The sequence below is a fragment of the Hyla sarda genome, chromosome 6 (genome assembly GCF_029499605.1).
Source record: "Hyla sarda isolate aHylSar1 chromosome 6, aHylSar1.hap1, whole genome shotgun sequence".
NCBI lineage: Eukaryota > Metazoa > Chordata > Amphibia > Anura > Hylidae > Hyla > Hyla sarda.
This window is the reverse complement of record NC_079194.1, coordinates 76,400,923-76,414,597: the sequence shown is the minus strand read 5'-3', so window position 1 is coordinate 76,414,597 and position 13,675 is coordinate 76,400,923. Positions and strand designations below refer to the sequence as shown.

Genomic DNA, 13,675 nt, shown 5'->3' with positions numbered 1-13,675 from the left:
TCCCAAGAAGGGTGGCACTGTCCGGCCCATTCTCGACTTCTAAACCGTCTTCTAAAGCTTCTAAACCGTCATGTACTGCTACGACACTTCCGGATGGAATACCTGCCGTCAGTTGTCGCCTCCATGGATCAGGGGGAGTTACTCTCTTCCGTGGACATACGTGATGCCTACTTGCATATTCCTATCTTCCCGGCCCACCAGAGTTTTCTCAGGTTTGCGGTTCCTGCGGGTCATTTTCAGTCTGTCGCCCTGCCCTTCGGGCTGGCCACTGCGCCTTGAGTCTTCACGAAGATGCTGGCGACAGTGGTGGCTCTCCTCCACTCCCGGGGTGTCTCAGTCCTTCCCTATCTGGACGACCAACTTATCAAGGCGCCCTCCAGGCGAGCAGAGTTGGGTCTGTCTCAACATTGCATGTCTGTTCTGGACAGGATGGTGGCTTCCATGGACTGGTGGCTTCGGTCTCCTCTCCTCCAGGCGGGCAGCTCTTTCCTGCCTTTCCATTGGCATGTTCTGACCACGAATGAGAGTCTCCTCGGCTGGGGGGGGTGTCTTTCAGGATGAAACGGTCCAGGGCTGTTGGACCCTGTCTGAGTCCGGCCTACCCATCAATGTTCTGGAGCTCCATGCGATCTTTCTGTGCCTTCTTCACTGGAGTTGCCAGCTATTGGGTCTTCTAGTACAGGTGCAAAAGGACAAAGCCGCAGCCATGGCATACGTCAATCACCAGGGCGGCATTCGCAGCTCGGCGGCCATGATGGAAGTGTCAAAGATCCTCTCTTGGGAGGAACTTCAAGTTCCAGCCATCTCAGCGGTTCACATTCCCGGGATCGACAATTGGGAAGCGGACTTTCTAAGTTGCTCCACCGTCGAGCCCGGCGAGTGGTCCCTTCACCCGGAGGTCTTCGATCAGGTCTGTCACCACTGGGGAACTCCGGACGCGGATCTCTTCGCATCCCGCCGGAACAGGAAAGTCCCTCGCTTCATCTCCAGGTGACGGGATCCCCTGGCCCTGGCAGTGGACGCTCTCATGGTTCCTTGGACCCCCTTCACTCTCCCCTACCTCTTTGTCTCGGCGATTCTGGTGGCTCCGGAGTGGCCTCATCACGTGTGGTACACGAACGTGGTCAGTCTCGTGGCAGACGTTCCCTTACGTCTTCCGGCTCCTTCCGACCTCCTCTCTCAAGGTCCTCTCTGCCATCCCAATTCTCTTCCGCTGCGTTTGACGCATGGCGGTTGAAACCGCGGTTTTGAGGGCTTGGGGGTCTCAATCACCTGTGTGATCCAGACCATGCTCCGTGCCCGAAATCCCTCGTCCGCCAAGATATTCCACCGTGCGTGGCGGGCATATTTCCATTGGTGTGAGGCTCATTCTCTCTCTCCCACCTCTTTTTCCTTGCTGAATCTCTTGGCCTTTTTGCAATCGGGCCTGGAAACACGCCTTGCCCTCAGTTCCATCAAGGGGCAGGTTTCGGCACTTTGTTTCTTCCAACGCCCCCTTGCTGCCGACCTTCATTTGCACACTTTTTTTGCAGGGCGTGACTCGTCCCTCCGTTCCAGTCCCCCACTGCACCTTGGGACCATTTGGACCTCTTAGACAGGTTTTTCTTTGATTCCTTTCCTGAAAGGTGGCCTCCCTGGTCGCCATCATGTCCATTCGCTGTGTGTCAGAGTTGGCTGCCCTCTCTTGCCGTTCCCCTTTTCTGGTGCTTCACCAAGACAAGGTGGTCCTTCGGCTGGTACCCTCCTTTCAACCCAAGGTTGTGACTTCCTTTCACTTGAATGGGGAGATCGTTTTGCCTTCTTTCTGCCCATCCGCGGGAACGCTGGCTTCACATGCTGCACTTGATTCGAGCGGTTCGACCTATTTGTCGGTCACTTCCCCCTTCTGGAGGTGGGACTCTTTGTTTATTCTTCCCAATGGGAGACTCAAGGGGCTCCCGGCTTCCAAGCCCACTATCTCCCGCTGGATACGCCCCGCCATTTCGAAGGCGTATCGTTGCAAGGGTCAGGTGCCCCCCTTTCGAGTGACGGCTCAGTCCACCCACGCGGTGGGGGCATTCTGGGCGATCAGCCACAGGGCTTCGGCTCTGTAGGTTTGCAAGGTGGCAACTTGGTCATCTTTGCATACCTTTTGCCAAGTTTTACCGTGTTCACACTTTTGCATCCTCCGATGTAGGCCTGGGCCGCAGGGTCTTGCAGGCGGCAGTTCAGCTGTCCCCATGAGCTTTTTCTGGCTATAATTTTTCCCTCCCCAGGGACTGCTTAAGGATGGTCCTATGTCCCCCAATGAAGCGCTCGAGAAAAGTAGATTTTTTAGACTTACCGTAAAATCTCTTTCTCGGAGCTTCTATTGGAGGACACAGCACCCACCCATTGGTTTGTTTGTGGCCAGCCGGTTTCCGCCCGGTGATGCGGGGGTTGTTTTTTTGTGGTCAGTTCCTTTCTTTTGTCTGGGTTTTTGTTCGGACTGTTTCTTTCTTGGCCGGTTCTCCTGCTGCTTTGGGACTAAACTGAGTTGCTCAGAGCCAGGAGGCGGGTATATCCTGCTGGGAGGAGCTGACTTTCTTTTGTTTTTTGCCTAGTGTCAGCCTCCTAGCAGCAAGCAGCATATACATATTCTCCTGTGTCCCCCAATAGAAGCTCCAAGAAAGAGATTTTACGGTAAGTCTAAAAAATCTACTTTTTTTAGATAGATCACAGTTTACAATAATTTGCATAATTGAAAATGAAAGCAATTAAGTAGAGGGAGATACAGATTCACATATATTTTCTGACATGTTTTCTTCCATAGATGATAGTTTGCAGGAAGAACATATAGAAGCAATCCAGCCTGAAGATATTAAGCAGAAAATGAGATTCCACCGATGTTTGCCTCACACGGAGCTTACTGCACAGGGACCTCATGCAAGTAACCAGCAGAGCAGACTTGAAGGCCTGTTAAAAGATGGCGGAGCCAAGTTGTCTCTGAGAAGAGCTGGCCTTGCACTAAAGGTGGGACATACTAAACCTCTGTATTCGCTGCACCCTTAGGCTATGTTCACACGTCAGAATGTCAGCAAGGAAAATCTTTGTGCAGACATCTTGCAAACTGTTGGCGCCGGCATAACATGCCAGCTCTAAGACCGCATAGAAATGCACCGTCTCTTCGACGGCAATGCATTCTGTGCAGAGTCCGCAGAAAGAATGGATAGGTCCATTCTTTCTACAGACAGCAGAATCGGAATGTCCATGGCAGAAACATCTGGCGAGTAAATTCTGTTGTGTGCACAGTGCAGCAGAATCGCTTTGAATACAATGAGACTCTGATTCTGCGGAATCTCTGTATGGAATTCCGCACAGAAATTCCGATGTGTGAACATAGCTTTACATTAACCTCCCAATATGCAGTAAATATACATAAATAATCCAGGGGGGCGAGGCCGCAACAGGAATGGCCGCCTAACTTCTGAGCTCCCGCTCCCTGGGGCCACAAGCCTATGATTTAAAGCCGTGACCGGCACTTACCTGATGGGGAGAACCTCCCACAACTCTAGGAAATGGTCCTCTGCCCTCCTTCCTTAATCCCCGACCTCTGGCTGCATCCTCGGGTTCCTGAGGCCCTCTGATCCCGCGGTGAGCCATCCCTCTGCCATTACGGGGCCTGCTGCTGGTCTCCGGTCCTGCTCTCTGGATGCCTCCTCGCTCCGGGCTTCTTCTCCTGTGCGGGTGCAGTCTCCTGCCTGTGCGCGCACCGCTGACAGGCTTCACGCTTCCTCCGCTGCTGCTGAGACTCTGCTACCTCCAGGGACCCCTCTGCAGTGCCCACCATCTTCTCCCTCCTGGGCTCCCTCTCAGGTCCACCCTGCCCCCGGAAAGGCTGGGGACTCCCAGGGGACTCCACTGATATCCCGGACACTGGTGAGCTGTCTTCTTGCACAACCGCCCACTGCTGCCTTTGGACTGACCTCATCCCCCCACCAGGCTCTGCACTCTCCATCTTGGGCCTCCCTGGTGACACGCACAGCTCCCCCCACCTGCTCAGTGAAGTGTGTCTCTCCCCCCCTCCCCTGCTTCAGAGGGGGACATTGTGGTGGCTGAATCTCCTGCCCTGCTACCTCAGGTGACTAGTGGACACTCACCCCCTGTCCCCCTCCTGGGGTTCTCTCCTCACATGCTTCCCAGTACCTGTATACCACCTCCTGGAGCTGCTAGTCCTCTACCCCTGCCACAGAGGATGCATTCTTCTAGTAAGCTTAATGCTGGGGCTTCACAATGGAACCCCTCTCCTTCCCCAGGTGTATCTGCTGATCCCCTGCCTGGGGGTCTCCCCGTCCCTTCGGTCTGGAATCACTTTCTTTCACAAATCCCGAATAAAGAGGATTTCAAGTCCCTGATTTCTGAGGTTAAAGACACTTGCTGACCAGAGATCTCCGCCTTCAGACAGGATTTACAACATGTCTCTGTGGAGGAATTGGAAGAGGCACATGAGTCACCCAATTACAATCCACTATTGCTTCCCAGTCTGAATTTCTGGGGAACCTTCATGATCACATGGAGGATCTTGACAACCGGGGTTGCTGCGACTCATGAGGAGGACCTGCACGTCACCCTGGAGGCCATCTTCAATTTCATTCTGGGCGAGCCCCCTTCCCATAAGATAAAACTGGATAGCCCACCGGGCCCTCTGCCCCAAGTCTTCATCAAGCTCCCTCCGGGATGTTATCTGCTGTGTGAATGACTTTCAACTTAAGGAGGCCATTATGGCGAAAGCACGCAACCTTCGCAATTTTGACTTTGATGGAGCACCTATCCAACTGCTTCAGGACTTACCCTGGATCACCCTGAGGAAGAGAAGAATGCTTCGCCCCCTCCTGGCTGTTTTGAGAAGCCATCAGGTATCCTACAGGTGGGGCTTTCTGCTTGCCCTGCATGCCCGTAGGGATGGACACTCTGCTGTTCTGAGATCCTTTGCTGACCGCCATGCCTTCTGTGCAGCCCTAGACCTCCCTGTTCCCTCTGTGGTGGACTGGGGTCTCACTCCTCCCCCACCCTCCTCTTCCCCTCGTGTGGCAGCTGGTCCGCAATTGGCGGTCTGGTTCGGGACAGAAGACTCCAGCTCAACGTACCCTGCCAGCTGCTCCTACTTGAAGTTTTTCTGCTATGCTGGCCTAGCTGGACCTTAGTACTGGTCCTCTTCCTATGAAGATGGACCGGTTTGGGATTGGTTCTCCCCTGAGTTGAACTGTTCTTGTTTCTTCTATGCCACACTTTTGCCAGTGTCTGTTTTATTGCCGTGTTTTTCATGATTGCATTTCTTCTAGGCATGTTGTTTGCTATTTACGGTCACTGTTTTGCACTGTAGTGCTCGGCTTGGCATGGCCCTAGGGGGTGAAGCTGCTCGCTTTTTGGTCTTCTTTTGGTTAGTCGTTCTCTCACTTCTCCCTCCGATGCGATGCCAATCGGACTGACTCCTTATGGGTGTTGATTTTGTTCTGCCTCTTCTCTGGCCTTCAGGTCATTGGTTTGTTTCTTGGATGTCTATTTGTTTTTTCTGTTTTTTTTTTTGTTTTTTTTGTGCCTTTTGTTGTCCTGTCCTCTGTCATGTCGTCTGGTCTCTCCTCTGGTGTCCATTCTCTTTCCTCCCTTGTCTTTTCATTTTCCAGGCTACTTGGGATCGGATTCTTCGGTACTGGTTGCTGCTCCGGGTCCTCTGGATGTTCTGGCTCGCTTCCAGGGCGATGGTGAGTGCTTCTGTTTCCTAGCATCCTCCTCCCCTCCGCTATGGCTAAGTGTGACTCCTTGAATGTGAAGGGCCTCAACTCCCCCAACCCCCCCCCCCCCCCAAGAGACACCTTATGCAGCAGAAGTTGTTGACCCTGAAGGTGGACATCGCATATCTTCAGGAGACATATTTTGACCATACTTGTTCCTTCCAGTTTTTGTCCACATGTCTTTTCAGCTACCTCGGGTAGGAAGGTTGTGGGGTTGGCTTAATATCCAGGTCTTGTCCTTTTCAGTTGACCTCCTCTACTGTAGATCCCGGGGGGCGGTACGTCATTGGTTCTCTGGAGGTCGGCCTTTATTGTTTTGTAACATTTAAGCGCCCAACTCCTCTCGGATTCCTTTTCTCCGCAGGGTCCTCACTAGGCTTCAGAAATAACCTCCATCTGCATGACTGTTAGGGGGTGATTTTAATTAGCTTTTTTTCTCCCTCCATGGACCGACATTCCACGGCGGGTTCTCCCCCCTGCCCTGTTGCACTTGGCCTCGATTTTTTGGCGAGTAATCCGATCCTCGCCTCTATACGATCTTTGGCGTATAAATCATCCCATGGACCATTCTTTAATTCACACCCTCATCGGTTGCATACGCGTATAGACTACTTTTTCGGTAACCTTCCCATGGTTACATGCTTACAGACGCGCCCTTAGAACCGATTTCTTGGTCGGACCATATTCCGGTCTTGCTTTCTTTTTCTCCCCAGTCTACCTCTTCCCATCGCTGTCACTGGCGCCTTAATGAATCTCTGCTCAAATCTCAGCCCTACTGGGACTCGATTCAGGCCTGCATTTCTGAATATTTTTCTACCAATGATGGCTCTTCACAGGCTATCTTGTGGGAAGCTCATAAATCAGTAATTAGAGGGCATTGTATTGCCCTGAGTAACCGGTTGAAAAAAGACGTCTTGACTCATACATGGGAACTTCGGGCTGAGATTTCTCGGTTGGAGGCTTCTCTTCTGCTTACACCCTCCCTCTCGGTCCTGAGGTGCTTGGTTGCCACTTGTGCGCACCTAGGAGATTTTGCCTTACAAAAAGTCGACCGCCTCCTGCTGTTCGCCAAGCAACATTTTTATGAAAAAGGTAATAAAGCCCATACTATGTTGGCTAGGCCCCTGCGCGATCAAGCTGCTGTCCAGTCTCCATCGGCCTTGAGGGATGCTGCGGGTAATCTTTCCTACCATCCTGAAGCTATTTCTCGCCTTTTCATGGACTATTACTCTAAGCTTTACTCTCTCCCTTCACAACTTCCGTCCAACCCGGGGGAGCATGACGTGACCTTGAGCTCCTTCTTGTCTCAATGCCATTTACTGACTCTCTCGGCTGTGGATCGAGCTGTTTTGAATGCTCCCATCACTCCTGAGGAACTGTCAGAGGTCCTTAAATCTCTCCCTGTGGGGCGCTCCCCTGGTCCTGATGGTTTTACTTACCTATATTATAAAACTTTTGCTCCCATCTTGCTGCCTAGATTGGTGTCTCTCTTCTTTTCTAGGGGGGGAGGTGATTCTTCATTCTTTGGTGACTCTTATACCTAAACCTGGTAAGGATCCCCATGACATGCAAGGTACAGACCCATTGCCCTTCTTAACCCCTTAAGGACTCAGGGTTTTTCCGTTTTTGCACTTTAGTTTTTTCCTCCTTACCTTTTAAAAATCATAACCCTTTCAATTTTCCACCTAAAAATCCATATTATGGCTTATTTTTTGCATCGCCAATTCTACTTTGCAGTGACATTAGTCATTTTACCCAAAAATGCACGGCGAAACGGAAAAAAAATCATTGTGCGACAAAATCGAAGAAAAAACGCAATTTTGTAACTTTTGGGGGCTTCCGTTTCTACGCAGTGTATATTTCGGTAAAAATTACACCTCATCATTATTCTGTAGGTCCATACGGTTAAAATGATACCCTACTTATATAGGTTTGATTTTGTCGCACTTCTGGAAAAAATCATAACTACATGCAGGAAAATTTATACGTTTAAAAATGTCCTCTTCTGACCCCTATAACTTTTTTATTTTTCCACGTACAGGGCGGTATGAGGACTCATTTTTTGCGCTGTGATCTGAAGTTTTTATCGGTATGATTTTTGTTTTGATCTGAATTTTTGATCACTTTTTATTCATTTTTGAATGGTATAAAAAGTGACCAAAAATGCGCTTTCTTGGACTTTGGAATTTTTTTGCGCATACGCCATTGACCGTACGGTTTAATTAATGATATATTTTTATAGTTTGGACATTTACGCACGCGGCGATACCACATATGTTTATTTTTATTTTTTTTAACACTGTTTTATTTTTTTGATGGGAAAAGGGGGGGATTCAAACTTTTATTAGGGAAGGGGTTAAATGACCTTTATTAACACTTTTTTTTTACATTTTTTTTTTGCAGTGTTATAGGTCCCATAGGGACCTATAACTCTGCACACACTGATCTTTTACACAGATCACAGGCGTGTATTAACACGCCTGTGATCAGTGTTATCGGCGCTTGACTGCTCCTGCCTGGATCTCAGGCACGGAGCAGTCATTCACCGATCGGACACCGAGGAGGCAGGTACGGGCCCTCCCGGTGTCCTGTCAGCTGTTCGGGACGCCGCGATTTCACCGCGGCGGTCCCGAACAGCCCGACTGAGCAGCCGGGTCACTTTCACTTTAGAAGCGGCGGTCAGCTTTGACCGCCGCTTCTAAAGGGTTAATACCGCACATCACCGCGATCGGCGATGTGTGGTATTAGCCGTGGGTCCCGGCCGTTGATGAGCGCCGGGACTGACGCGATATGATGCGGGATCGCGCGCTTCATATCGCGGGAGCCGGCGCAGGACGTAAATATACGTCCTGCGTCGTTAAGGGGTTAATTCTGACCTGAAGCTGTTTACTAAAGTTTTGTCTGATCGCCTTGGTGGCTTTCTTCCCTCCCTCCTCCGCAAAGATCAGGTTGGTTTTATCCCCTGCCGCCAAGGGGAGGATAACACTAGAAGGATGTTGGGTCTGATAGACTTGCTTAATTGACGCTCAAAACAGGCCCTGATCCTCAGCCTTGATGCCGAAAAGGCCTTTGACAGGCTGTGTTGGCCGTTTATTTTTGCTAATCTCCAGAAATTTGGGGTATCAGGGCCTTTTCTGACCGCCTTGCGAGGCATCTACTCATCTCCTACTGCTTCTATCAAACTTCCCCACGTTACTTCTCCGAGTTTTCCCCTTTTAATGGCACCAGCCAGGGATGTCCAATGTCGCCCCTGCTCTTTGTATAGAACCTTTGGCTGCTTTGATCCGGGGTGACCCGGACATCTCTGGAGTCCGTCTACATGATAGGGACTACAAGATTTGCTTATTTGCGGATGATGTTCTCTTGAATCTAACCTGTCCTCTCCCTTCCTGCTCTTTATCAGACCCTAAACCCCTACGGGCTGGTTTCGGGTTATGAGGTGAACCTTTCTAAGACTGAGGCGATGCCCTTGAATCTCCCTCTCTGTCCTCCCTCCTACAAGCTAACTTCTCCTTCATGTGGTCTCCCTCTAAACTCAAATTCCTTGGGGTTTTCCTTCTATCTATGCTTTTCTTTACTCTGCCAACTTCCCATCTCTGTTCCAGGAACTTCGGGCCTGTTGGACAAATGGAGGTCCCAATTAATTTAGTGTTTTGGGCGCATAGCTGCTGTTAAAATGACGACATCCCTAAATTATTATATTTTTTCGAGACTCTCCCCGGCCGGGTCCCCCTTTCAGCCCTTCGCTCTTTTCAATCCCCTATTTTCCATTTTACCTGGAATGCCAAGAGGCATCGCCTCCCTATGTCCGTTATGCTGGCTAGCTGTTCTTTTGGAGGTCTAGCAGTGCTGGATTTGACAAAGTACTATTGGGTGTCTCACTTGCGATATTTGACAGCGTGGTCCTCCTATCATGCCTACAGTGGATGGATGGAGTTGGAGAAGCTTTGGCTGGCCCCTATTCACCCTAACTCTCTTCTCTGGACCCTCCCTCTTTCCTCTCCCTCTTCGGGCCCTCTTTTAGGCCCGATTGCCTTCTCTAGGTATGTCTGGAATTATTGCTCAGTGAAGTTTAAACTAGTCTCTACATCTTCTCCAATGTTTCTTTACAATCCTAGCTTCTCCATAGGCTTACCCTCTGCTATGGTGCGGGAGTGGGGTTCGAGAGGACTTTTCTGTTGGGCCGATGTAGTACATTTCTGGTCTCGCACCCTTCTGCCTTTGAACAACTGATGTCTCGGAATGGTCTTCCCTCCTCTGAGCGGTTTCATTACCTCCAACTTAGTCACTTTATGTCCTCTTCCTTGAGCTCTCGTACGGTCTCTTTGCCCAGGGGCGTTGAGCAATTGTCCCGTCGGGGACCTCAGGAGAAAGGCCTCCTTTCAGCTATTTATTCAATTCTCAACTCTCTCATCGGAGGGGGTTTACCCAAATCATCGTTATATGAGCCCCTGGGAGGAGGATTAGAATACTGGTATTACTATTCCACAATGGAGGATAATTTGGGAAAGGGCCTCTAAGGCCTCGACTTGTACGGCTTATAAGGAGACTCAATTTAAGTTACTCATGGGTTGGTATCACACCCCTGAGCTCCTCGATAGACTGAATCCATCCTTCCCTCCACAGTGCTGGCGTTGTGGGGTAGGAATTGGATCCACATTCCATATCTTCTGGTCTTGCCCGCTTATCCAGGGATTCTGGAGGGTGGTGGCTCGTTTAATTGGCTCAGTTCTGGAGGTTACAGTCCCCTTTGACCCTTTAGTATATCTCTGACATCTGTCACATAAGGCCTTGTCCAAAAAAACATTTAAATTATTTATGCATATTGTGTTGGCTGCAAAAACGTTGATCGCTAAATCCTGGAAGTGCACGGTTCCACCATCCAAGAGCGACCTACTAGCCCGTATCCTGGAGTCTCTGACCGCCTCGCTAAATAACACTGTGCCGTTAATTCTCTCTGTATGGGATCCATGGGATCACTTTACTGATCGTCAGCCTCCCTGAGTAACCCTCTATTCCCCCTCCTTCTGTCCTTTTGTTTCTGTTTGTACTTGTTTTCTGTTGGTCCTGTGTATGTCTCTACATATTTCCTTGATTTTACATTTCAGATTCTGTTACCTTGCTCTTTTCGTTGGATGGTTTGTGATAGAATATTGTATAACTCGGATGCTTTCTATTTTGGGATTTCCTGTCATGCAATCTTGTGCATTTAGCATGTGTAATTAGCATTTTTCTTGCACTTCCTTTGTTTGATAAAACTTCTTAATAAAAAATTACAATTTAAAAAAATATATATGCATAAATATTTAAATATTCCTTGTTAATATAAAATGTGTAAATAGAAATGTATGAGATGTAATAAATTCATAAATTCCAATCATAATGAAATGCTCTGGATTAAACTTTTTACAAGTTGCATTTCACTTTTGTCCCCCAGGAAAGCATTGAGGTCACAGTAACACTTGAATTTTCTAGACAATTTATATTGCTTATGTGCATCCTTATAAACATTATTATAAGGTTAAAGTGTACTTATCATTTCAACAGACATCTGACATATCATGGTGACATGTCAGAAGTTTGTATCGGTGGGGGTACGGGTGCTGAGATCCCCACCCACCACTTGCATGAAAAGGCAGAAGTTTGCAGAAGTGTCCCTTCATCTCTGCTCTGCGCACTTCAAATTGCTAAATTAAGCAGTACTGAATTACAAATCTGTGGGATTTCCCTGCAATGCCATATACTTGCTTACTTTAGCTATGCAGAGCGTGATGAAGAGGGACAGTGCTTGCAGTCTCGCTTTTACCCCTTCATTCTTATAATAAGACCCCCATCCTTTTTTTTAGGACATGCTTTGATGTATAGCAACACAGTAGTTTTAGCATCAGAACATCTTTATTTGACATGTCTTAAAGGGTTATTCCAGCCTATAACACTTATCCATTTTCCAAATGGTAGGGATAAGTGTCTAGTTTCTGGGGGTCCAAGCTTTCAGACCCCCTGTAATCAGACACTTACTCCATATCCAGTGGATAGTGGATAATTGTTTTAGGCTGAAATACCTCTTCAATAATTTGCCTTATGTAAATTAACAATAAGAACTATTAGACTTACTGAAATGTATTTGTTATCTTTGGTAGCCCATTCCAGCATTGGCCGTAATATCCAAATCGATAAGTAATAGAAGTAAAACAGCGACCAATGGCAAGGGATTTATTCCAGGAGAACTCAAAGATCACAGCTTGAAATGGACTGACAATGTTATTCCCTGCCCCAACATGAACCATGAAACATTCCGAAAGCTAAGAGGAAAAGACTTTACGTAAGTTCAGATCACAGCTAAGACCTTTTTACTAGATTATCAAGATTATCATCAACACTTTCATATTAGTTTATTTTCTATTGTTTATTTATTCGTCTCTATAGCCCCAGGAGCTATTGATGACTTACAGATAGATCATTTATTACATTATTTGCCTAGATATAAAGGTTTGTGAGTAATTCCCTGGATGAAACGGGCATCTTCAGTTTGCAATTGCACATCTGTCTTGTCTTTTGTAATTTGCATTTAATTACTTTATATCTACCGGCTTGTATTTTGATAACAATTTTTTATAATATTTTGTATTCTGTGGACTACTGTTCAATTCACACGTGGCAGATTTTTTGCAGAAATTTCTTCAACTGTTTTAACGCTGCGGGGGTCGGCCACGCCCCCTCAATGCAAGTCTATGGGAGGAGGCGTGACGGCCGTGGCAGTGATGTCAAGAGGAGCGTGGCCGACCCCCGCAGCACAAAAACAGCGTTCAGGACATTTCGTTCTGAATGCTGGCCAGTGGAGTACCCCTTTAAATTTAAAGTCAAGACCCCTTTAAGAGTCTTGACATTAACCTTTTCCCTGCCAAAGACATATCCCACAGGTTCTGGTAGGGAAGTGCTTTAGTAGCCAAGGTCCTTATCGGATATCTTACAAATAACACAAGTCTTTAACACAAGTCGCTTTAAGATGAAGATCATGATTCTGTAGCCTGAACTACCATAGGTGCAAAATGTCCACAAAACGGTGTTAAGTCAAAAACCACCTGATTTAAAAATGGTGTCTTGTCCAAACAATCTAAAGCATATTTACTGATTTGTTAATAGTATAATTATTCACTTATGAAAGAAGCCTGAGTGACAACACATTATATCTTAGACATATGCATTTTACCTCCTGCTAAGGAAAATATTATTAGGGAAGGCTCTTGGATGGGACTGAGCTTCAGTATCAGGCACAGCTGCCAGTAAAAGGAATGCAGCACTGTATTCCGATTTTTTATTCTCCTTATTAGAGAGTCCCGGGGATCAATCTCTCCATTTCTTATTGATGGCTTATCCTAAGGAAAACACTTAACTTATACTTATGTAATATGTCTTGAGAGACAAGACAGACTGTCAGCTCACTGAAGTATGAAGTTACAGCTGACCATAGAAGTCTATGGAAGGGGAAGATAAGGAATAAGCTGCATGAGAGACACCCATTACAGCGTGTAGTAAGTCTTCTATTTTACTCTTAGGGCTTGATTCACAACTTACGTTGCTCAGTGCAGCTCTACAGGGTGGGCCATTTATATGGATACACCTTAATAAAATAGGAATGGTTGGTGCTATTAACTTCCTGTTTGTGGCACATTAGTATATGTGAGGGGGGAAACTTTTCAAGATGGGTGGTGACCATGGCGGCCATTTTGAATCCAACTTTTGTTCAATAGGAAGAGAGTCATGTGACACATCAAACTTATTGGGAATTTCACAAGAAAAACAATGATGTACTTGGTTTTAACGTAACTTTATTCTTTCATGAGTTATTTACAAGTTTCTGACCACTTATAAAATGTGTTCAATGTGCTGCCCATTGTGTTGGATTGTCAATGCAACCCTCTTCT

The 13,675-nt window shown here is 47.5% G+C and overlaps 1 protein-coding gene across 2 annotated transcripts in view; it reads left to right on the top strand.

Annotated features, from left to right (window-relative positions):
• CFAP92 (cilia and flagella associated protein 92 (putative)) overlaps positions 1-13,675 on the top strand; it is a 140,091-nt gene that overhangs the window by 122,206 nt on the left and 4,210 nt on the right. For both annotated transcript variants that reach the window (XM_056524213.1, XM_056524212.1), the window contains exons 16-17: positions 2,792-2,991; positions 11,891-12,072. In XM_056524213.1, the coding sequence (XP_056380188.1) occupies positions 2,792-2,991; positions 11,891-12,072 (382 nt within the window). The remainder of the gene's footprint in view (positions 1-2,791; positions 2,992-11,890; positions 12,073-13,675) is intronic.